Source organism: Leishmania panamensis (assembly GCF_000755165.1).
Source record: "Leishmania panamensis strain MHOM/PA/94/PSC-1 chromosome 16 sequence".
Lineage (NCBI taxonomy): Eukaryota > Euglenozoa > Kinetoplastea > Trypanosomatida > Trypanosomatidae > Leishmania > Leishmania panamensis.
Window position 1 is genome coordinate 296,558 of NC_025861.1, and position 22,400 is coordinate 318,957.

A 22,400-nucleotide genomic window follows, 5' to 3' on the forward strand; every position below is an offset into this window, starting at 1 on the left:
TGGGATTTGCCCTGCGCATGCTAGGCTTGATCACCGCAGCACACGCCGCCCTTTTTACGCCTCCTCCTCCTCCATTGAGTCATCATGGCTGGAAGTGGGCGAAGACGAGAGGGACACCTCTTTTTGCGCGTTGCGAGCGGACCCCGGTGACGTGCAGCTGTGTCTCTTGCCTCTTGCGAGAGATCCTGTAGCCGCGGCAACGGCGCGCATCGCTGCACGCAGTTCCGCGTGCACGGGGCGCGAAGCACCGATCAAGGAGAAGGATTCCGCTCTGGCGCTGAGTACATCGCTTGTAATCGCGAGAAGTCGTTGCCCCAATTTTGCCGCATCGCCAGCATCTGCACTGCCGTCGCCACCGCTGCACGCCTGGGCGCTTCTAACGCCTTTACTTGACTGATAAAGCAGCGGCATGCTTTCCACGTCGCCTCTGCGAGAAAAGCGCCCGCGTGCCAGCGGGGACCGCTCATGCGCGTACGGGCCCTGCGTCCGTGCCGCCAGGGCGGACACCACCTTGGCGAGCTCGGCAGAGGAGCAAAGACAAATCTGTGTCGACGGCGCGAACGGGAAGGTGAGGGAGAGCGAGAGAGGCCAGAAATGTCGTTGTAGCAGCTCCCACAGTGGCGCATCGCGCGCGCTCTGCACTATGCGTACGGGCAGCTCGTAGTACTTGTGCGCATGCATGCCAAACTCCTTTAAGCGACTAACAGAAGGCAGCCCATACCCTTCATACACGAGAGAAGCGGAGGCGTTGGCGGAAGATGCAGCAGGGTGGGCACCCTCAGCAGCGTTGTGAGACCCATTCTGAGAGCACTGGTCTTGAAGGTTCCCCTCAGGATAAGTGCGGAACGCCTTCATGGAGAACTCACCACTTCGCAGTGTTTTCACCGGATCGATCACTAGCGCCACCCAGGGGTCCTGCATCCGCTGGCTGCCCTGCTGCGTCGTCACATCAATGCCGGAGAGAAAACAGGAGTAGCCAGGGTGGGTGTGGTACCACCCAATACAACCTGGCTCCGCCTTGCCGAGGCGGCGGTGGTACTCGAGGTAATTAGCCATGTAAATCTGCGAGGCTTCCGTCATACTGCACTCCACCTCCGACGCAGCGACAGGCAAGCTGAAGCTGTCGGTCAAAATGAGCTCGCGGTGGTTGAAATGACCAATCAAGAGTCCCATTACCTCGAACCAGTTGAAGCGGCCCTGTGACATGTCAGGGCGCCCACGCGTTCCGTGAAGGAACATCTTCACTGTGGCAACCAGCGAGACAGAGACGGATTCAAAGAAGAGCGAGTCGATGTGCCACGGCTTCTGCCGTCGAGCAGCTTCCATGTGCGCGAAGTCGGGCGCCCAATACGCATCTGACACAATAGGAACGCTCCTGTACAGCTTGTGCTGTGGTCCGCCGGAGACCGGTGTGCTGAGGCCCCCATGGCTGTGTCCAGGCGACTGTTGCACCGAGTTAGCCACCCTTGCCGACATACGTGCGTACGTGCTCACTGAGAGCGATAATGACACCCGCCTGTGGTGGGGTGCGTGGAAGGGGGAGAGGAGGAAGCAGAAAAAAACGCGAGCGCACACAACAGAGAGAGCGAGAGCGAAGCACGCGCCTCGTGTGCACCCGTGCGCGTGAGGCCACCTCTAGAAGATCGTAGGGAGGAACGAGGGAGAACGAGAGGTGGGAAAGCATGACAGCTCACCCGCCTAATGAAGTGGAGACGGCTTCGCCACTGATTCCCGCAAGGTTGGGGCGTCGATCAGCAGCCCTGAGGCGGCCTTTTTTGACAACACAAGCAGAAAGCACTTGAGGAGAGCGGCTTGATGGAAGGGGAGGCGAGAGGGTAAGGAGAACGAGGGGGGTGGCGGGGCAGTGACGAAAACCCGCATTGGAGCGCATGCTCGGGTGGCCTGGTCCACCTTAGCCCTCTACCAGGGCAAAAGTAAAGGAAAAACGCCTCAGAGACCTCGTCGGTCCCCTTTTGCGCTGCCTCATGGCGAACCACTTCGCCCGCTGTGCAGCTGGACAGAGCCGGCGCCTCCACTGCTGAAAAAGGTAGAGAGAGGATCACACCTTCCAACCCACCCACCCCTGTCCCCCTGTCTTGTCTTAGCAGCTGAGCAAGCAGAGGCAGTGAACACTTCTTCTCGGTTCGATTGTGGGCCCAAGTCATTCCTGCGTGGGATTACTACCTCGTTTATTCCTTCTGCTTTGTTGGCTCTGTTGAGTTAACCGTACAAACCAAAATTTCTTTACGTGTGTCCTGCCCCAGTTGTACCTGCGCACACCTCACACACCACACACACACACACACACGTGTCAGCAAGCACGCTTGGCACGTGTTGGGTCTCAGCAGCGGGTGCGAAGAGCCCTATAAGCACAGAGAAAGGCAGCTGGGCTGCACTACAACGGTACACTGCTTTACCGCTGTGTCAGCAGGAGCACTTGCTCCTTGGTCAGGAATGTATGCTGGATACCGTGCAGACGCACCCCAAACCGACGTGAGCCTTTGTAGCGCTTCACAGACCCTCTGCTATCTGAGGAGCCGACTGTAGCTACCATGTCCTCAGCGACGACCGACAAAGACTGGATGCTCCCGCTCGAGTGAAAAAGCAGTGGTGAGCGGAACTGAACAGTGCTCTCCACCCGCGTCGCAGTAGAAGGAAGCGACAGCGTCGATTCTCCCGTCTTGCCTCGACGCGACAACGACGCAACATTGCCTGCATCGCCATTGGGGGAGGGGTTGCTGCTGAAGTTGCAACTTGCCAGCGTCACCGTCCTCATGAAGTGCTTGGTCGGCGAGCCTTGCGGTTGCGGCTGCATGTGTGCAAGCAGGGTAACACGAATGACGCTGTGCTTGTGGTGTGGTTTGAAGACCGTGGCAGCTGCGGTGGCTGCGCCACTGTCATTCGCGTCCTCCTCCACGAAGGCGACCCCGCTCACTAGTGCATGAAACTGGTTCTTCGCAAGCGCATTTGTGCTGTGCGAAAAAGCTACGGAAGAGCTCGACGACAGGGGAGTCGACGGCGCTTGAGCAAGCTTGAGCTCCTCTCCGGGATGCAGCTCCATTACAAACGGGGTATCAATGACAGGCATTGTCCTAAGTGCTCGGCAGCTGGGTACGTAGGTGATAGTCTGGGTGGCGGTAGTCGAGGTGATGAGGTAAAGTTCTCCACGGCGGCTCTTTTGTGTGCTTCACCTCAAGTGCCGCGATTGTATTTATGTCGCCCACGCCCGATACCATACACGCAGGAGACCCATAAGCGGAGCAAGAGGAAGAGGGAGTGAAGGAAAAGAGTTGGATGAGCGACACTCCGGGGGAAGCGTACGGCACTGATCGACTTGCTCGACTGCTTTGCCGGACAACGACACTTCTGGCGCCCATTCGTTTCCATTACATATCCTCACCCTCGCCATGGGTTGTGTCAAGTACCGCGACGACAAACACCCTCTGTGCAGGCGCACCAGTGTCGTTGCCGCCCTCCCTTCGTCTTCGTATTCAGCCTTTTTCATCCGCGCCTCACGTGTTACCGAGAGAAAGACCGCCATAACGACCTCGAACGCAGAGCCAGAAGAGAGAACTACAGTGACGCAGTTTGAAAGAGCCAGTTTGCCCAACACCTCACACGGAGAACCCTAGAAGTCCAAGGCGCGCGCGGCAGTGTAAGTTTCATTCGGCGAGTGGGTAGGTGCGTATTCAGCGTTACGGTTTTGATGCCCGAGTGCGCGTCTGGGAAAGAGGTGGTCCCTCCGTCCTCCTTTCTCTCGTCTCTCTCTCTGTGTGTGTGTGGTAAGGGAGAGAGAGGAGAGAGAGGAGGAGCAAACGAAAAGAGGTGCGAAGAGCAGAAAAGGCTGAAAACGAGAAAGCAAAAAATTGGAAGGAGTGCGCAAAACAGCGCTCGACAAAGGCGATAGAAAGAGGGGAGGGGGGAGGGGGGGAGGGGTAAAGCTGTGCAAAGGTGCAGCGCAATAAAAGCTGAGACGACACAGTCTTCTCACCACACACACACACACACACCCCACCTCCAACTCCCTCCCCCACCGACCGACTCCGATGAGAGGAGAAGGGAAGGGAAAGGTAGAAGAGACGAGAGGAGAGAGAGGCTGCAGGAACAACACCCACAGGCGTGGTGGAGGAGGAGGAACCGATCCAGAGAAACAGCTGCGAGAGGAGAAAGAGAGAAACCGCACAATACGTCAAGAGAGGAGTGAAGAGGAAGACGAAGAAACCGACCACCTTGCGTTGCCCAAGATGAGTCAAGGAGCCGGCAGAGAGAGGCCAACACATAAACACGCGCGCGCCTACACCTGAGAGTGAAAATGACAAGCGGTGCAGGAGCCCCCCACACCACGAAACGAAAAGGAATACCCTGTGAGGGGAAGGAGTGCAGGAAGAGTATGTACCCCTGGTGAGGTGCTCAGCGTAACACGCAATGCGCACGCCAGCACAGGCACTCGTCCTCACAACCGACCGTACGTGCCAACGATGCACACCCGGCACATCGCCTGAACGCTAGAATTGCAGCAGGTAGTCCGTCATGATCGCTGTCAGGCGACTCCCCACCGTGTCTGCCGTGGGCCGCTTCAGCGGGTTGTAGGAAAGCAAATCCACAATAAGCTGCGCTAACTCCGGGGTGTACCCTTTACGTGTGACATTTACCCGCACACACTCTCCCAAGGTGATACCACTGTTGCCACCGCCGCCCGCAACGGATGAAGCCCTAGAGCAACCACCCCTCAGGGCGCCGAAGTAGGACTCCATTACGCACAGGTCCTCCTTGGTGGCCCAGCAGTCCGCGTTGAGCAGGTCAAGGTTTTGGGTGTTGGGATTCAAAATCATCGGAAAGTCCGGAAGCACGGTGAGGACATAGAGAAGCACACCCAGGCTCCACATGTCGGACGAAGGCATGAGTCGCTCTACCTTTAGCGTCTCTGGTGCCATGTACGCGGTGGTGCCCAGGGACGACTGCACCGCCTCTTGGTATCCACCCAGTACCTCGCGACTACTATCCAGGTCCATCAGAACAATCTGCTGCTTATTGTTGTAAAACATGACGTTCTCCACCTTCAAGTCACCGTGGACGATCGGCGGGTTGCGCTCGTGCAGGAAGCCAAGGGCAAGAGAAAGCTGGAGGCCAACCGAGCAGACGAAGCTCTCGTCGAAGTGGTCTCCACGGAAGTTGCGGATCATCGCCCCCACGTCTCCCTCTTCATAATAGGGCATACAAATGCAGACAGTGCGGTGATCTGGTCTCAGCTGCACGGCTAGGTACTCGACGAGGTGAGGATACTTCATTACCGTCATGAAGCGGACAGACTTCTGGTACTCATCCAGGGCCTTCGCCTCGGTGCTGAACTGCATCGACTTCAGCACCACCTTCTCCAGTCGAGTCTCGCGAGAAAGCTGCTCGCTGATGAAGCGGTATGCCGCACTCGATGGGCCAGCCTGCGCGACCTCCGCCGTCGTTGGCTGTGCCACCTTCATCAGGTATACAACACCCTGCGCGCCCTTACCCAGCCGGCGCGGAGAGGTCAGATTCTGCATGAGCCCCGAATCACCGCACAGCATACCGAGCGACTCATCGTCCGTGAAGACACCGTATTCAACGCCGGAGCCTTTCTTGTGCGTGCTCATGTGCTCCCGAAGCTCTTGCTTGAGCAGCACAAACCCGCAGTGCTTGCACTGCATGGCGGAGGCACGATGGATCGTCTGGATACTGGAGAGCGACACGTAGCTGGCAAACCGCTCCGACCGATTGTTCCACACAATCTTCGTGTTATCATCGGAGTAGCCCAGCACCGTACCGTAGGACGTGTAGCCAGTACCTGCGCCAGTGTACCCGAGCTCAGGTGCGGCACCAACGACTGCTGCAGATGTGTCGGATAGGATTGGTCTAGGCATCACTGCAATAAAGCGGTTCCTTCGCTCCGCCAAGACAAATCGGGGTTGCTGGCCCTTGCCAAAGAAGACAAGCCGCCGTCCTGACCTTGAGTTCACTGGCTCGGCAGGCAACGGCATCGGCCAGCCTATCTCATGCGGGGAGGGTTTGTCCACAACGGAGGGCAGACACAGAGAACTGTATGGGCGCCCAGGGGAGGGAGGGGTGAAGATATAGTCGATGAGCTGCCGAGCGCCGAGGGCATTGGGTGGCAGCAGCTTCTCGTAAGTGTCGCTGTGCCGGTGTGGCAAGTATGGCGACGGGAATTCCCCTGAAGCGAAGCCCTGCGTGACGGAGGACAAGGTCGGAGTCAAGGTGGGGGTGTGAACCCTGAGCGACGAGCCGTACTTTGGAGAAGCCTCTGAATCTAAAAGCGTGCCCTCCATGCGCTGTTGCATCGCGGCGTGTTGCGGAGCGGGTTGGCCCAATGACAGCGGTGCCAATACAGGAAGCCCCTCCAGAGAAAATTGGTGCGAAATCGGTGGCGCCGACGAGCCGGTGTTCGCGCTATCAAGCATCCCCGACGGCGGCTGGGCGTGCGCGACATTGCCCTTGTTAGCCCTAGGCGGTGTCATCTCATTGTGTTCGCCGGACCGCTGGAGGGGCATGTTGACGTTGTCCGAATTAGACGCCATGGCCCACACTTATCGAAGGAGCAAAGCAGGCACAAAATTCGCTGTTTCCTCTGTTCTTTGTTTCTTGTTTCTGGCAAAGGGGGAGGGAGAACGACACAAGCGGAAGGGGTGCGAGGCGAGGGGAAAATGGGAAAGAAGAGAAAAGGGGATGAAGACGTAAAACGTAAACACACAAACGCACACACGACAACACGGGTTGTGCGCAGAAGCGGCGACAAACAACGATAAACACTCCAGGACCTGTTCGGGTGTGGAGATGATGCAAGAGAACGGGAGAGAGTGTGCAGACAAAAAAAAATGGCCAAACGAACGAGTCACACGTCTTGTAATGGCCTCAACCGCCCCTCCCCTGTCCCCCATCTGCCTCGGACTCTCCCAGCGGGCCGACTCGCCCAAAAAAAAAATTTGAAAAATGGAGGGGGGAAAGAGAGAGAGAGCCGGCAAGCAAGAGAGATGATAGTTGACTACCCACACACATGCCGCAGGGTCGGGGACACGGAAGACAAGGAGTGAACGTGCACAACCCTGAGTTCAGTATGAAGGTACAGGGTGTGGATTTCTGCGTACGTGCATACGAGTATTTACATTCCTTTGTCAGCATGAGAGGGAGAGGAGAGAGAGGAGAAGGGGAAGAGAATTACACCGAGGCCATGAGCGAGTCAGCATAGTCGTCTCAGTCGATCAGACTTCGGTGGTGGGTGCAGACGGACCACTGACGCCGAGGTCATACCGGCCGGAGTAGAGCACACCTTTTATACAAGAGCATTTGTTTTACGTATGTGCTGTGCTTGTGAAGGGACGAGACTCCCGTGCCATCCGCCCCTCCGGACTCCTGCCTCACCTCCCCATGTCGTTGCATGTTCCTCGTCGTGATTTGCCATACGGGACCACCGATCAGCCTGTCTGCATTGGTTATCGCCGGATTTTATGCAACAGGCCCTGGACCACGTATGGTATGCGGGTCATGCAATCATGGGGTTTCGCGTTGACTGCACGGCTATGGGCACGTGTGTGGGGGGGGGGGGGCCTTTAAGGAAATCAGCAAGAGCGTAAGTGTCATTCACATGAAGGTGGACTGCGGCTCCAACAGATAAAGAGGAAGAAAAGGCCTCAAATGCGCAACGCACCGCTCGGAGCTCGGATGCATCTATACTACTGGCGGGGGCGTGTCTCCAACACGGGGCTCGTAGTGGCGACTTGCTCAGTCGCCTGGTTCACGCGCACGGCTCCCCATACGTTCCATGTGGCATCGGTGCAGAGGTCGCACACCGGACCGGTCGTCGTCATCGGCGTGATGCGCCCCGTGGTGCATTCATTATGGCCCACTTTGACCATTCGCCCAGCTCAGCCGGGGCACGCGCCGACAGCGCGTTCAGCGATGCGCCATGCAGCAAAAGGTGCGACCGATTAGAGAGCAGAAGCCGTGTCTCTTTGAAATCCCACCAAAATTCGCAAACCGGAGTCATCACGGCTCGGACCCTCTACCACAGTCGTCCCAAGAGACGCTCGAGCTGGCCCACTGTCAGGTTTCGAGCAGATCCTGTGCGCAGTTCCCTGATTGTATTTTCTCAAAGTCAGAGGGCTTTCGCCTTGCGTTCGAAAACTATCCCTGCAAAGGTGTGCCTGGCAGGCGGGGGTCGGCATCGGTTCTGCCCTTGCTGAGAGTGACGTTGAACCAGCCTGTCGTCTGAATCACCGACGCCGTTGCCTGCTCCACTGCTCGTTACGTGCCTGCAAACTGCGTGTTGACCATCCGCACATTAGCTTGCATACTCACAGCAGGTCGCGCTGCGTAGTAGGGTTGAGCCAGCCAGTGATGCTCTCATTACTCGCACCACTTCACAGCTTACACGTTACCTCACTGGTACGACTCTCAGCTGATCGGCCATCCTGCCAGCAGTGCGGAACACGGATAGAGAGCTCTGCTCCTCATGCACAGGCACCGGGAAAACAAGCTTTTTCAGGCACGTCATCCCACCGGCGTGGCACAGAGCGTTCTGTCATGGCGAGCCACGCGTTCGCCACTTGCAGCCACAAGATGAATCGCCTCATGATCAGACCACATTCCTCTCCCATCATGAAGAAGAGGGAACCGACCACGCAACTGCGGGAATGGCATCATTCTGTGATGTCCTCCGCCTTGAGTATTGTGACGACTTTCTCCGACATGGCTGCGGGGCTTAGTGAGACGGACAGGCCGCGCGGACACGTGCGCAAAAGTTCCCGCAGTCCCTCCATCGTGTGCCTTGGCGCCGGCTGCAGGGCCACGCACACACGATCACAGCATCCCCGAGCCGCTGCACGGCTGGCATGGAGCGGTGCCGGTAGGGAGTCGTCCGCTAAGGTCGCCGCCCACTCCTTGTCCGCTACAGAGGAGGCACGCCAGCGAACCAGCCCCGAGACGATGTGTCACCTGCAGCTGCTCCCCGATATAGCGGGCCGTGGGGTCGCCTAGTGGCACAAAGTGGGGGGCGGCGTGCTTGCCGAGCAGCGGTACCACGTCCAGTAACAGGCTTTCTCCCGCCAGGACCTCCAGGGGGTGATGGTCTGCTCCTCTCGTCAAGCCGTGAGTTGCGTACGACTGCCACACTAAGCTGTCTCTTATCCTGGGGGGTAGGGTACGGGAACAGTTTCGCGTCTCCCTTTTCCTACTCCCCATGGCCTCGGTGAGTGTGGCGCCGAAGGATTGAAGCTAGGGGCTCTTCGCCGCCCGAGGAACCGTTGTGGCTTGCGCCACGGGCTGCTGCGCACCTATCTGCTCGCTCTTTGGTGCCATCTGGAGAATGAGCTGGTGCAGGCTGGGTCCGTCGTTCTGCGACAGCTTGCTTGAGCTCAGCAGGTTCAACGCGGAAGACAGGTTCTAGACGAGCGCACGTCGATCCTCTTCCGTGTGTATCAGTCCGCAATGGACCTCAAGTGCGGCAGAATATATGCGCTCCAAGGTCTGCATTAACCTGTCCCAGCTCAGCATCCGATTCTTCTCCTGGCAGTGGGCGCTGGCGACTTCCATGAATCGGCTGAGAACGGCTTCGAGGCGGGGTTTGCCGGCGGCTCTGTGATGCAATATATGTACACCTTAAAGATCGGCAACTTCTCCCCCTCAGCAGCACGATGATTGCATCATTCGCAGCTAGAAGAACTTTCACGTGCGTAGGACTCCCGCCTTTTCCCCAGTCCTCGAAGACTGGGTGCTACGGTCAGTAGTCGGTGTAAATTGTTGAGCTCAGCGAACGCGAGGCCACGCGAGACTTGGCCACACATGAAGAAGCCCATGCGCAGCTGGCTTTCCGGTATCACACCGTCAGAACTCAGTGGAAACAGGGGCCCCTCTGCACGATGAAGGCCACAGCGGCATGCAGAATATTCCTCTCTGACGTCGTTCCTCCAGAGCGAGAGAAGGATGAAATACCATGAGATCAATGGAACCTGGTATAACGGATGTGTATGCACCCCTTTTGCTGTCTATTCCCACTAGGGGCTGGTGCACTCACTTGTTGTCTCAGGAAGGAGAGCGGGGTAAAGAGGTGGGAGGAGAGAGCGCGAGCGCGAGGATTAGTCAGCAGGGTCCACTCCTCAAGGCGCGCCTTTATCACTGTATGTGTCCTCTGAGCTCCCCCTTCAGCTCTTCCTTTCTTTGCTGCTTCCCTCGGCTTCGGTGCTGTGGGTTGACACACTCACCAGTCCTGGGATCCGCAGCAGCTGCACGCCTCCGTCGTGCACATGCGCGTTTGTTTCTCTGTATGTGCGTATAGGCACCAGCACGCCAAATACCTCCATAAAGTGTGTGATGTGCAGCGTTGGAACCCGCGTCTTTGATCGTGATGGGACAGAGCAGCAGCAAGAGTGCAAGAATGGGGAAGGATGGTGAGCGTTGCAGAGACACAACACGAAGCACGGTGGTGGGGAAAAGGGGGGAGTAGAGAAGTAGCAAGAGTAAAGAGAGAAGTAATGATAGCAGATGACCAAAAGTGTGTAAGTGTGTGGCTTATGTAGATTTTCCTCCTACCTTGCGGAAGCGTGACGAGCATTCGACCGGGTGGCCCACAGCAGCGCCTTCGTGCCCACAGCCACCCCAAGTACCAAACCCAAGAAGAAACGGCACTGGCGCACTTCAGCGCATCCACACGCACGTGTTGAGTTGAAGCATATGTTATGTCTACATATACGCCGGTGAGCGACTGTGCCTACCCAGGAGCACGAGAATGTGACGAGGAAAAGACGCACGAAGCAGGCGGCTCGAAGCACTCGCCCATACCCATGGAGTGAGCGCAAGAAAAAGAGCGCCTCCGCTTCGCTTTAGTTCGTCGGCCTCTCCTCTTCTGTGAGAGCTTTTGGGTGCACCCATTATGAGTAGTATGATTACCCTCTTGCAGTGATGATAGCGGCGGCGTTACAGGTGGTGGTGAACAGTTAGCCCCGCGTTATTCGATTAACCAAGGAAGAAACCAAGCGAAAAATGGAAAAAAAACAATGGAGCACCCTCACGCCGGCAACACGTGCCCGTCAAGCGAGAGGAAAAAGAGAGCGAGGCAGGGTGCGGTAGGAAAAGAGCGAGGTCAAGGGAGAAGGTGAAGACGACCCTCTCCTCTTGTCTTTTTCTTTTTCGCCCTTCGCATCCAACATCGTGAAGAACGTGCTCAGGGGGTAGAGGCACCTTGATCAAAGCGGTTACGGAAGTCCCAAGCACGGTGACTACCACAGATATCGTCGTCACGCGCGATTACGCCTCGAGGCGCGTGGGCCGCAACGCACACACGGAGGGAGGAGACTAGAGAGAAGCATCCGGTGCATTGCGAGTGACCTAGTCGTCGCCACCCTCCTCGTCGGGGTCACCATAGAGATCCTTCTTTGTGAGGTTATAAGCCTTCTTGCGCTTCGTATTGTGCACCGGCTTTCTCTTTGCCCGCATTTCCTCGGCAATGATTTGCTTCCGCAGCACCGATTTGCTCACACCCGCAGCCTTGTGGCCCTTCTCCGCCACAACAGCCGCCTCGCGCGCCTTGACCTTCTCTTTGAGCGCTGCGTGACGGTCCTGCATCTTCATTTCACGCATTGCCTGGCGCTCGCTGCGAACCTTTTCACGCGTCCCATCCACCTCCTTCAACTCCTGTTCGATGCGCCGACGCTGAGCCGTGTGCGTTAGTGGCTCGAAGTGCTCAGGATCCGCCGATTGCCGCATGATGAGCTCTGCCTCAGAGAACATGGGACGCGCCTCACACGCCACCCCGCGGGCAACAGCGTACTTGCTGCAGCAAAACGCAACCTCCTGCATCACGGTGCGAGCCTCAGCGGCCGCCTGCTCTGCGGCCAAAGCCTCAATAGCCTCCGGCGAAGCTGTGGGGTCTCCGTTGCCGTTTCTCTTGCTAGCACGCTTCTGAGCCCCCAGTGCCTTGGCCTTCATCGCCTGCGCTAGCTGCTCCGCGCGCCTCTGCGCGTACACGCCGCCGGCCAGCGGGGGAAAGAAGTTGTCCAGTACTCGCTTCTCCACGTAGTTTCCTTGGCTCATGGCGTAAAGGGGAATGCCGGCAGACAAGGCGAGGAAGAGGTTCGTGCCAAGCTCTGCTCTGACAAGCTCATCAAAGGCCACATCGCAGATGTGCATCGTCAGGCCGACACTCGTGCTTGACGAGAAGATCTGACGCTGCAAAATGTAGAAGATTTCGCCCGCTACGTTTACGTCGGCAGTGGCAGTCCCCATGTACTTGCGCAAAGACGCCTGAGAGATACCAGCGGCTGTCTTCCACAACGAACCAAGAGCTGTGGTGTCATCCTCCGCCTCCGCCTCCGCGCCCTCACCGTCGCGACTTCGCTTAGTGCTCTTCTTGCTCTTCTCGGATGGAGACCGCTGCGCTGCGGAGGCGTTGCTGTCTCGCTTTGCAGGAAAAGTACTAAGTGATGGACCCATTGCATCGTCATCGCGCACATCCTTCACAAACTTCACGTACCCGAACACCATACGACGCACGAGGGCCAGATACTTGTCCATGCGGTACCGGTCAATCGTGGGCCACTCGCGCGCCAGCACGCGGAAGAGAGACCCATAAAAGAGCACCTTGCAGCGCGTCGAGCGCGGGGCATGAAGAAGGTCCGCGATCTTCTGCGCGCAGGCGAGCTGTACGAGTGGCTTATCAGAGTGCCATAGGCAGTAGAAGATCCCGCGGCAGAGTTTCAGAAACACAAGCTCCAAATTGCACCATGCCTCCATCCAAGTCTGATAACGCTCGCGGTGCACATTCTGGCCTTGATACACATGCGCCGGCTTCGGTCCGGCGTTCAGACTAGCTTCCGGATCGACATCGTTGCCCGCTACGGAATCCCCTGCGGGACTGCCGTAGCGACCATAGCTCTCCTTGTCACGCCGCTCCTGCGCCTGTCGATGGCGGAATTCGCGCATGGTCATGCGCCGGCGGTCCTTGCGCTCCTGCTCAGTGGCCTTCTCTCGGAACTGCTGCAGCGCGAGCGGAAGGTTCTCGTAGCGGTACGGGTTTGGCGTCTTTGGGTGCGCCGTGAAGTAAGCCCGCACCTCGGCTATCTCGGCCTCATAGGCTTTCTCCATCTCCGCCATGGTGTCAGTGAGTCGCTCCAGATAGTGTGGTACCTCGGCCAGAACGGCATCACGCACTGCCACCTCGTTGTGGGCTAGTCGCTTACACAGAATCTCCACCTGCACCATTTCTGTCTCGAGGTTGATGATGCCCCCTGGCAGTGAGTCAGGAAGGACATCGGGATCCGGGTAGTTAATCGGCAGCTGCGCCTCGCGCTTGCGCAGGTCCTTCTTCTTGATCTTCATTGCCTCGAGCGACGGCGCTTGTATGAGTGGGATAAGAAGAGGCTGGCAGCAAAAGAAGGGGAAGACGGCCACTGCGTAGGTTGGATGTGCACACACACACACACACACACGGAGAAGAAAAGAAAAAAAGAAGGCGCGTCAATTCGTACAGAGGAGTGGAAGAGACGACGGTGTGTTGACGTTAAAAGAGAGGGAAGGAGGGAAGAGAGGAGAATACGTGTGGAGGGGGCGGAGCGGGGCATCGATATGCATTTGTCTTCTTTGGTGGGAGGAGGCCGTCGACCGACCGAAAGCACAAAAAACACAACAGCGGTGGTCGTCTTGTCTCACAAAAAAGGGGGCTTTTTTATGGTTGCTCAGCTCGTACTCGTTCGATGTAGCGAGAGTTGATGTTTTCAGCTGCGGGGAAGAGATATAGAGAAGTGTCTCTTGTCCTCCTCGCTCGCTCCGCGACTATGAGAGAAGGAAGCGTCAAAAGAGACGCGATGGTAAACAGCTTCCCCGTGAGATACATCGAGGCGCACTTGTCACCCGGGGAGCAGAACATCACTGCGTCTAAGAACGCCACACCACAGTCCCTTTCTGAGGGGAAAGAGGCTATGCGTGTTTGACATCGGGACAGAACCCTTCAGGTCTGCAAATGGGCAAGGAAACAGAAAAGGGGGGAAAACAAGAAGAGGGAGAGATGAGCAAGTGTATGTCGGCTTCGTATACACTGTTGTCCCTCGTGTGTGTGTGTGTGCGTATGTGTCTCACGGCCTCCCGTGGCATTGATTTATTCGCTGGACATCTCACTCGGTAATGTTGTCTGCTCCTCGGAATTGCAGCCGAAGAGAGAAAGGACGACAGTAAAATAACATCCACACATACGCCAGGAGTGACCGGAGAGCCATGCTAAAAATGAGGAAAAACGACAAGAGGGAATGATCGGTGGGCTCTACAAGGTTACCAAGTACGGTGAGAGAGGTGTATAAGGGTGAATTGGGCCAGGGCGAGTCGACGCTTGCGGTCTCACTATCGTGGATGAGGAAGCGCTCATTACGCTCTCCTCTTCCCCTAGCGCTGGAGTCTGCGGCACGATTCCGGTCTCTAGCTGCTTGATGCGTGCCTCTGCCCTTTGCAACGCGCGCAGTAGCTCGCTGTCACGCACGTGCAATGGCGCGGTAGCGGAAGCTGCGTCTCGGGTCCCTGAAGATGGCTGCTCTTGAAAATCACCGCTACGCCCAGAGGAGCAGTGCTTCTTCGTCTTGATCCGTCTTCTGCCAGCGCCCAACGAATGGACTTCATCGACCATGGCGCAAACAGGCTCCGATCGTGGTAAGCGCGGCCGTGAGTACGCACCACAGCTCAGGCACGCGCTGCCCCGTTCACGTGAAGAGTGTGCCGCTGTCGTGTGGGCGTCAGAAAACAGCACCCAGCACGACGGCTTTGCCAGCGCAATCTCCACTCGCTCTTCCTGCTCTTTGCACCGTAGCCTCCAGCGTGTAATCTGCTCCTCAGAAAGAAGCTGAGAAAAGTGAGTGTTCCACGACAACCTCCGGCTACCACCGCAACGCCGCTCGTTGGACCGCCGTGGTCCTGCCGATCTGGAGGGCAAGGGCTGCTGGTGCACCGTCGCAGCTGAGTACGCCCTGCTCCTTGGGCAGACCGACGGCGCCAGCGCACTAATGAAGGGGTAAGTAGTGCCATCAGTGGCACGTTGCACATTACATGAAGAGCCGATGGCCATGATGAAAGGGTGCCGACGCTGTGCTGCGGTAGGGAACACGTCATAGCTGCGCCGACCTGCAGCCCCGAAGAGTGGCACTGTTTCTGCAAGCATATTTTGCGACATGAGCACATATGCAACCGCGAGCCGCTGCAATGAAATCCCCTCTCTACGGAGACTGAAATGTACTGTGCGGTAGAGAAACAAAAAGAGAGTAAAGGCAGTGCACCGCGTGGAAAGCAGCGAAGTAATTTGCCCTCTTGAACCATGAAACCTGTCTGAGCTCTGTGCAGTGGTTCTGTCTTGTGCTCGGAAGCGTCCGTGCGTTTGTGTGTGCCTATGTTTGCACTGCTACTGCTCCTGTAGTGTCTCGGCACTAAAGGCTAGTCACATTGGTGGAAAGAGAGCAAACAAAAGGCAATCAATCTGCTCATTCCACAGCACCGGGTGATCTAGGACTGCAGTTTTGCAGTGCCGGTGGAGGCCCCCCTCACCAGTGTGCTCTTCGTATCCCCTTTTAGTTTTTCGTTCGCGCTACCCCCCCCCCCCCCCATGCGGGGAGTCAGCGTGTGGTGGCGGTCAGAAAACCAGCCAGGGTGCGTAGGTGAGAAGCGTCCCACATACCCAAGAAAGCTCGCTCAAAGCTGACAAACTGGCACACGTACACCGAGATACACTGTAGCGCACAAGACAAACAGCACTGGGTAAAAGGAAAGGTACTACTGTACATGAAACAGGATGAGAAACAAGGAAAAAAGTGAGCACATTCTGGAGGAAGGGGGAAGCAGCAAACAACAACCAAAATATATACGGCACATAACCGCAATGCGTAGATGAAACCGTGCAGGGCTCGGACACACACACACACACACACACATGCACATGCACATCATACTTAAGAAAGGCGACGAAGGAAACGGCAACTACCAGCCTCACTTCTCAAAGTGTGGTGGTGAGAGGGATGAGGTCGTCCATTGAGTGAATACTCTTCCTTTACTGAAAATAGCGCCGCATAGCCTTGCCAAGTACGGAGGTAGCTGCGATTAGCGCCACGCAGATAAGAGACCCTAGTATAGATCCGCAAGTATCACCGGAAGGCACAGTCTTCCTCCATAATGGCTATCGCGTCGACGGAGTCGACATACCCGTAGTCATTCGCTGCTGGATGGAGATCGTGCTCAGACGCCCAGATGGCAAATCCGTTGAAGAGCATCTTTCCCTCCTCATGGCACCGCCGGTCGACGTGCTCAAACACCTCCACGGGGTTTTCAACATGTGCACCCCATTGACGGAGAAGCTGACGTGCTATACGGAACTGAGCCAGCGACACCTCCTTCTTCATTAGTCCCGCCTCCAGCGTGATTTGATAGGGCCGTGTGGATGCCTCATAGAGGTCAACTGCAGCGCTGCGAGTGTGCAGAGTCACTGCCACGCCGTCCGCAGCAACAGCCGCATCTTCGGCACCATCCGCTCGTTTGTTCCTCCTAGCCCCAACGGACTCTCCGCCTGACCTGCCCTCATCTGGGTCAGCGGTGTCATATCGCTGCTGCTTCTGCACGACGTGGAGGGTTTCCGGGTGGACATGACCACCGCACGTCAGCACATCAAACATGAAGTACAGTTCGAGGTACCGATAGAGATACGCCAGGAAGGCATTGAACTCCCACGGCATGAGCACCTGCTCCTCCGTGTGCTGTGTGAGATATATCACATTCTGACGTTCTGCCGCTACGTCTTTGGTCGCTCTGAAAGCGCGCAGGAGCGCTGCGCTGAAGTCTGCACGAAAGGACTGCAGTTGAACCCTGTCCATGAGCCCGCGCGCGATGTCGGACATCGTCAGGTACCCACGCTGACGGCGGTCCATCCACATAAAGAGCTCGCGACGCCGCTGACGCTGATGCAGTGACGGACCAAAGGGCAGCAGAACGCGAAGGCACTCCCAGTAGGACAACTTTGCAGAGGTATCGTAGCTGTCCATCTCACCGAGAAGGGCACCTTGGGTGTTCAGCATCTCATGGATGTCTTGGGCCTCGATGCCCTCCAGGTATGACTGACGAACGCGATAGGAGAGGAGGTGCGAGTGGCTCACGAGGAAAGCGGCAATGGAGTGTGCACCACGCCGGCAGGTCACATCCGGCACGATGCCTGTCGTCTGCATATCATGCCACAGGTCGGTCACTACGCTGGATAGCGTACTTGACATCTCTGCGGGCATGGCGATCAAAGGGAGAAGGGGGAGCAGGCTCTGCGAAAGTAGCTCTGTCATTTTTTCTTGATACTCTACTGGGGTGCTGGGGACTCTATGCACACTGCCGTCAGAAGACACGGCGCCTGAAGAAGCCTCTAGCACCGCGAGAACGTAGTACAGGCTAATGTACGCAGAGACAAAGTGATGCATGTACTGCAAGAAGAAACGGAAATCACTGCGGTGCACCTTGCGAGAGCCAGGGTCGGTGCGGTGAAGCGCCGCGTTGGACCCGCACTCACAGCTGTCCAACCACAGTGGCACTGACGAGGAAGAGGAAGATGCTTGCGCCTCTCCTCTGTCACCAGGTGGCGTTGCCCCAGCGGTTGATTCTTCGTCCATGCCAAAGACGCGAGTGGTTACTTCTCTGACGCCCCAGCGGCGCTCCAGCACAGCAGAGGTGATCTCAACTGGAAGGAAGCCGTCTTCGTCCTCGGAAGCCTCGACTGGGTACGATTCTGACAAGTGCTCGCGATGCTGCTTTAGGCGGAGAATCTCCCGCATCGTGGACTGCCGCTCGCAGCGGTGCTCTGTGGACGTTGTGAAGGGGATGCGCTGCGCATAGGACTCCCTCCACCAATCGTACAAGGACTCCAGCGCGTAATGCTCCGCACGATAAGAGCCGTACCAGAGACACATGTTTTGCAGCGAGATGAACCCTTTGTATGTGTTTTCGAAGCAATGGGATCGAAGCCATAGCTGCGCCTCTTCAAGCGTAGGAATGGCCGAAATACCACCTTTAGTAAGGCGACCAAAGTACGCTAGTAGGTTCAGGCAGTCTTGCTCCGAGAGAAACACTTCTACAGTCCCATCCTGAGCGACACCCCTCACCCCCGTGTTGGCTTCCACCGCCGATTCGTACGCTTTTTCCGTCATCAAGTACCCCAAGATAAACTGCAAGAAGGAGCTGAAGCCGCGGCGGGTGATGCCCAGCTCGCCATGGTCGCAGGTGCCGCAACCACTTTGGCTTACTATGAACTGAAGCGCGCGCGCGCCCACTTCAGCCACGTGGTCCTCGTCAAGGTGAAGCTGCTGAAAGAAGAGCATGTATCGCGTATATAATGCATGGAGAAAGAGCGACTGCCTACCGCGTGCACTTTCCGCGGGTCCGTTTCGCTGTGCTTCCCGCTCAGTCAACTGAGCAAAGACTCGATAGCAACCGACGAGAGTTTGCAGTGGCATTGCGTGGCTGAGGGCCAGCAGCGTGCTCTCACCCTCCCACTTCGGGTAGTCACCGCTGCTGCCGTCCTCCGCCGCTGAAGACGTGACGGAGCCGTCAGCGTACTGCGTGTGGGTCCTCCAGTCCATGAAGCAGTGCTGACGCGTGTAGTTGAACACAATCACAAAAAGAATTTGACGCACCCTCGCTGTTGGTGTCCTGTCCGGTGCATTCCGTTGTTCGACTTCGCCGTCGTCGTAACCGTGGCAGTCGACCGCCGAGTGCGGCACACCCTGGAAAGACCGAAAAGCACTCTCAACAGTGAATTGGGGGCTCATCGTTAGGGTGGCAAGGACATCGGTCGCGCTGCTCGTCGGGAGCAAAAGGGCGTTTGAGTTATTCAACAACACATCCGCCGGACACTCCAGGTACTTGCAAATAGCCGCCATAGCACGGACAAAATGAACCTGAGTTACGCCGGTGGTCATCAGTGGCCGCGTCGCGCTGAGCTGAACGTCACCGAAGCTGATATCAGAATTCACTGATTTTTCGGCCCTCGGTGCAGTGTCCTCGAAGCCGCGTTGCGCAGCAGCGACGCAGAAAAGTGTGCGCACAGCAAACTCCATGCATGTAGAGTTCTCCATGAGTGACAGACGATCAAGTGACTCAGAACGTAGCCGGTACAGCCACCTTGTCACCGCTGCCAACTCGACCTCGTCACTAGCAGAAAGAGCACACCAGCAGCGAGGCTCAAGGGAGGCATACCGCACCACCATCGCAGCTACGCAGGCGCTGTGATCCGTGTACTGAGGCAGCCCCACCACTCCCTCAAGGGCCTTCGCGGCCAACAGTGGGCCGCATGCGGATAAGTCCTCCTGATTGAGGGTGAAGACCTCACGGAGAAAAGACTCGATGAAGGCGTGTCGCTGCTTCGTTTGGTCTATGCCAACTGCACTACGGAGTTCATCGATAGACCGCAGGGACAGGGATACGTGGCGCCCCTGCGCGAGACCTCGCACCACCATCGCGCAAAGTGCATCAAAGCTGACGCCTCTCACGCCATCTTCCATGTCGTTCTCGGCAACGGAGTTGAAAAGACGACGCATAATATCCAGGGTCAATGCTGCTCTCAGAGGCCCGCACCCTGCGGCAGAGCCCAGGAGAGGATCGAGGCAGGTGTCATGCCTCGCCTGCGCTGCGACTAATACGATGCGGAAGGTGTCGAAATCAGTAGGCCTTGGCAAGCATGACTCGTCGTCCAAACCCTCCAGATCCGACCGCTTCAACTGGCGGATGAGGACGTCGCAGTACAAATCATGGAGTGCCAGGTAGTGCCTCAAGTAATTACACAGCTGGCTAGTAGTCGAAATAGTGCTGCCGACTCCAGAAGTGTGCTCAAACGCCTTGCGCGACAAAATTTGGTGCACGGTCCGATTCGGCAGAGACTCTCTCACCTCCAACAGTCCCCAGCACATGCCCTCGACATCCTCAGCCGACAGCGCCTCGCAGTTGCCGCGCCACCTCTCGACTTGCTTCTCCATCTCCCTTTCGAGGGCTTCCTTTTTCGCTAGAAGCTCCCCGTAGGCTTCGGAGAGATGACCGAGCGGCTCCAGTTCCGCTAGCTCGCACTTGACTTCACTCAGATGAAGCAGTCGCGTGCGCCACTGCTGTCGCAGGCTGTTCTTGGGCTGTAGCAATACTGAGGAGAGCGGCACTGGTGCGACTCCGTATGACGCAAAGTCCTCCTCCGGGCCGCAGAAAGAGAGCGCACACTCCATTGCGGCCCACTCAGCAAACACCAGAAGGGAGACACTCGAACGCACCGAGGCGATGTCACAGCTGCAGAGGGGATTACTGCTCTGCCGCTCCGTCATCGGAACAACCCGTTTTTCGTACTCTGTCGCTAGAGCAATGAGTCGTGGCGCTAGAGAGTCATCGCTTGAAGTCGCTGTGGATGTGCTTGTACTTTTGGGTGTGTATGCCAGGACGGAGAGCATTTGAGAGTGGAGCTGTTCCATGGCAAGTCCCTCTAGCATGGACGAGGTGAGTTGAACTGCCGATCCCTCCCTCCATACCTCCTCCAGCGTATCTTGGAACAGCACTGTACCCTCGGTGCTTTGTTGGAGCAAAGCACTTTGCTCCGATAGCTGCGCGAGCGCCTTCATGAACGCCTTTGTTGATTTAGGGAGTGCTTTTTGCTCTTGGAGTACCGCCAGCACATGGTAGAACTCACAACATGCAACCATCCAAACTCGGTAGTCCCACCGGGAGATGAAACTGCCCTCTCGGATGATGCTAAACACCTCTGTTGCGGCGTGACGAGCATGTTCTGCTGACACGACGGACAGCAACCGCCGAAATAGGACTGCATTGTACGGATGTGGTGTGTCTTTTCCCTCACTAGGAAATAAGAAATACTTCAGAAGAGAGGCCTGTTCGACTAGGAGGGAATCGCACGTGAAAAGGCGTCCGTCTCGTAAGAGGAACTCCTGGGACGCCTGCCGCGCTGCGTCGCTCGCCCGTGACGCAAAGACACTCGATCTTTCACTAACACCGTTCGGTTCCAATACCCCGTACAACTTTGGGTCTAGACCCCAGCGCTGTTGGAGGTCGATGTATACATCACGAAACGAAAGAGAGGAGGAAGTGCACCCCATTGCTAGGAAGTCCAATGATGAGAGAAAAGGGGGCCCCTTTTGCCTGCACCTTGCGGCATGCAGCGGGAGTTACAACTCGGTTGAGCCTGTATGTGCGTCCGTCTTCGTCTATAAAAAGAAAGGGGCTGCTTGACCACTCTCTCAGGTGCCCTCTGAAGGAGACAGCAGGTGCAGAAGAGGGAAGTGCTCGTTCAGTCAAGCCGCTCAGCGCCCTTGACAAATATGCCTCCCATCCGCTGACGAGCCACCATCGCGTACGCAAAGAAAAAAACAACAAGAAAAAAATGAACAGCATTTTTTCGTGGACGAAGGGAGAGCGAAACGACCACATAGTACTCCACTAAAAGGGAGTCGCATAGAGCACTTGATTTGTTGCTGCACTTCCGCAGTAGCGAAGCTATGCAGATACATCAGTGTAGATGTATGGCACACTGCACCCAGTTGTCACTGCTGTACCTCTGAAACATGTCGAAGCGTCTTTCAATGCACGAAGTAGAGTGGCAGAACAGCCTGTAAAGAGCAGTACTCAGAAAACAGCAAGTTCACCTTATGCTATGGCGAATTTCTGTTGGTCTTGCTTTTATTTTTGTCGTTGCTTTGCAGACCCTTGGGTATTCAAACATGAATGGAACAAAAAAAAAAGAAATAAAAACATATAAGGGAAACTCCGGGAGAAAAGAGAAACGATCTTATTATCCCGAGACAAGGAGTGCAAGATCACAGATTGACGCCACAGTTACTGCGCGCATCACCCGACACGGAAAGCGCTCATGCGCATTGGGGAAAGTAAATTACAGAAAAGAAACCTCAGAAAAGAAAGACTGAGTCTATCTAAGAAAAGGAAGTGCTTGTACGCCTCTCAACTCTTTCAAATTGTAACTCGGTAACACAACTACGTAACTGCCTTGTAATTCATCAACGTGAATCACAAAGGCACCAGAAAAGGGCACAAAAAGTGGGCCTAAAGGAGAGCGAAAAATGAAAAGCGCTCAACGTGATGTATGCTTTGTAGAAGAGTTGACACATGACGCGACCTCTACTTGCTCGTGGACTCAACTTGAAGCAAGAAAATACGTTGTGCTTTTGCACTGTAGAATTCAGCAGGAGGAAAATAGAAGCGAGGGAGAGTACGATTCTTCTCTCTAATAAAAGGAAAGCTGGGAAAAGGAAATAAAAAGAGATTAGCTTTTCTTCTTTACATGATGCGCAATTGCACATGAGCCTGTGGAGTGTCAAGTCTATTTCTTTCTGTTGCCTGGGTCACCCTTAGTGTTC

The 22,400-nt window shown here is 56.3% G+C and overlaps 6 protein-coding genes across 6 annotated transcripts; all 6 read right to left on the reverse strand.

The window, feature by feature from the left end:
• Positions 1-54: 54 nt before the first annotated feature.
• LPMP_160820 (metallopeptidase, putative) lies at positions 55-1,476 on the reverse strand (the record flags this gene model as incomplete). The annotated part of the gene is made up of 1 exon (XM_010699307.1): positions 55-1,476. One exon carries the CDS (start codon positions 1,474-1,476, stop codon positions 55-57), a length of 1,422 nt encoding a protein of 473 aa, XP_010697609.1.
• Positions 1,477-2,413: 937 nt separating this feature from the next.
• On the reverse strand, positions 2,414-3,088 carry LPMP_160830 (hypothetical protein; the record flags this gene model as incomplete). The annotated part of the gene is made up of 1 exon (XM_010699308.1): positions 2,414-3,088. One exon carries the CDS (start codon positions 3,086-3,088, stop codon positions 2,414-2,416), a length of 675 nt encoding a protein of 224 aa, XP_010697610.1.
• Positions 3,089-4,505: 1,417 nt separating this feature from the next.
• LPMP_160840 (protein kinase, putative) lies at positions 4,506-6,566 on the reverse strand (the record flags this gene model as incomplete). The annotated part of the gene is made up of 1 exon (XM_010699309.1): positions 4,506-6,566. One exon carries the CDS (start codon positions 6,564-6,566, stop codon positions 4,506-4,508), a length of 2,061 nt encoding a protein of 686 aa, XP_010697611.1.
• A 4,801-nt stretch (positions 6,567-11,367) lies between these two features.
• LPMP_160850 (hypothetical protein) lies at positions 11,368-13,356 on the reverse strand (the record flags this gene model as incomplete). Its single annotated transcript, XM_010699310.1, has 1 exon — positions 11,368-13,356. One exon carries the CDS (start codon positions 13,354-13,356, stop codon positions 11,368-11,370), a length of 1,989 nt encoding a protein of 662 aa, XP_010697612.1.
• Positions 13,357-14,293: 937 nt separating this feature from the next.
• LPMP_160860 (hypothetical protein) lies at positions 14,294-15,190 on the reverse strand (the record flags this gene model as incomplete). The annotated part of the gene is made up of 1 exon (XM_010699311.1): positions 14,294-15,190. The coding sequence occupies one exon, from the start codon at positions 15,188-15,190 to the stop codon at positions 14,294-14,296; it is 897 nt and encodes a 298-aa protein (XP_010697613.1).
• Positions 15,191-16,151: 961 nt separating this feature from the next.
• On the reverse strand, positions 16,152-21,125 carry LPMP_160870 (hypothetical protein; the record flags this gene model as incomplete). The annotated part of the gene is made up of 1 exon (XM_010699312.1): positions 16,152-21,125. The coding sequence occupies one exon, from the start codon at positions 21,123-21,125 to the stop codon at positions 16,152-16,154; it is 4,974 nt and encodes a 1,657-aa protein (XP_010697614.1).
• Between the last annotated feature and the right edge of the window lie 1,275 nt (positions 21,126-22,400).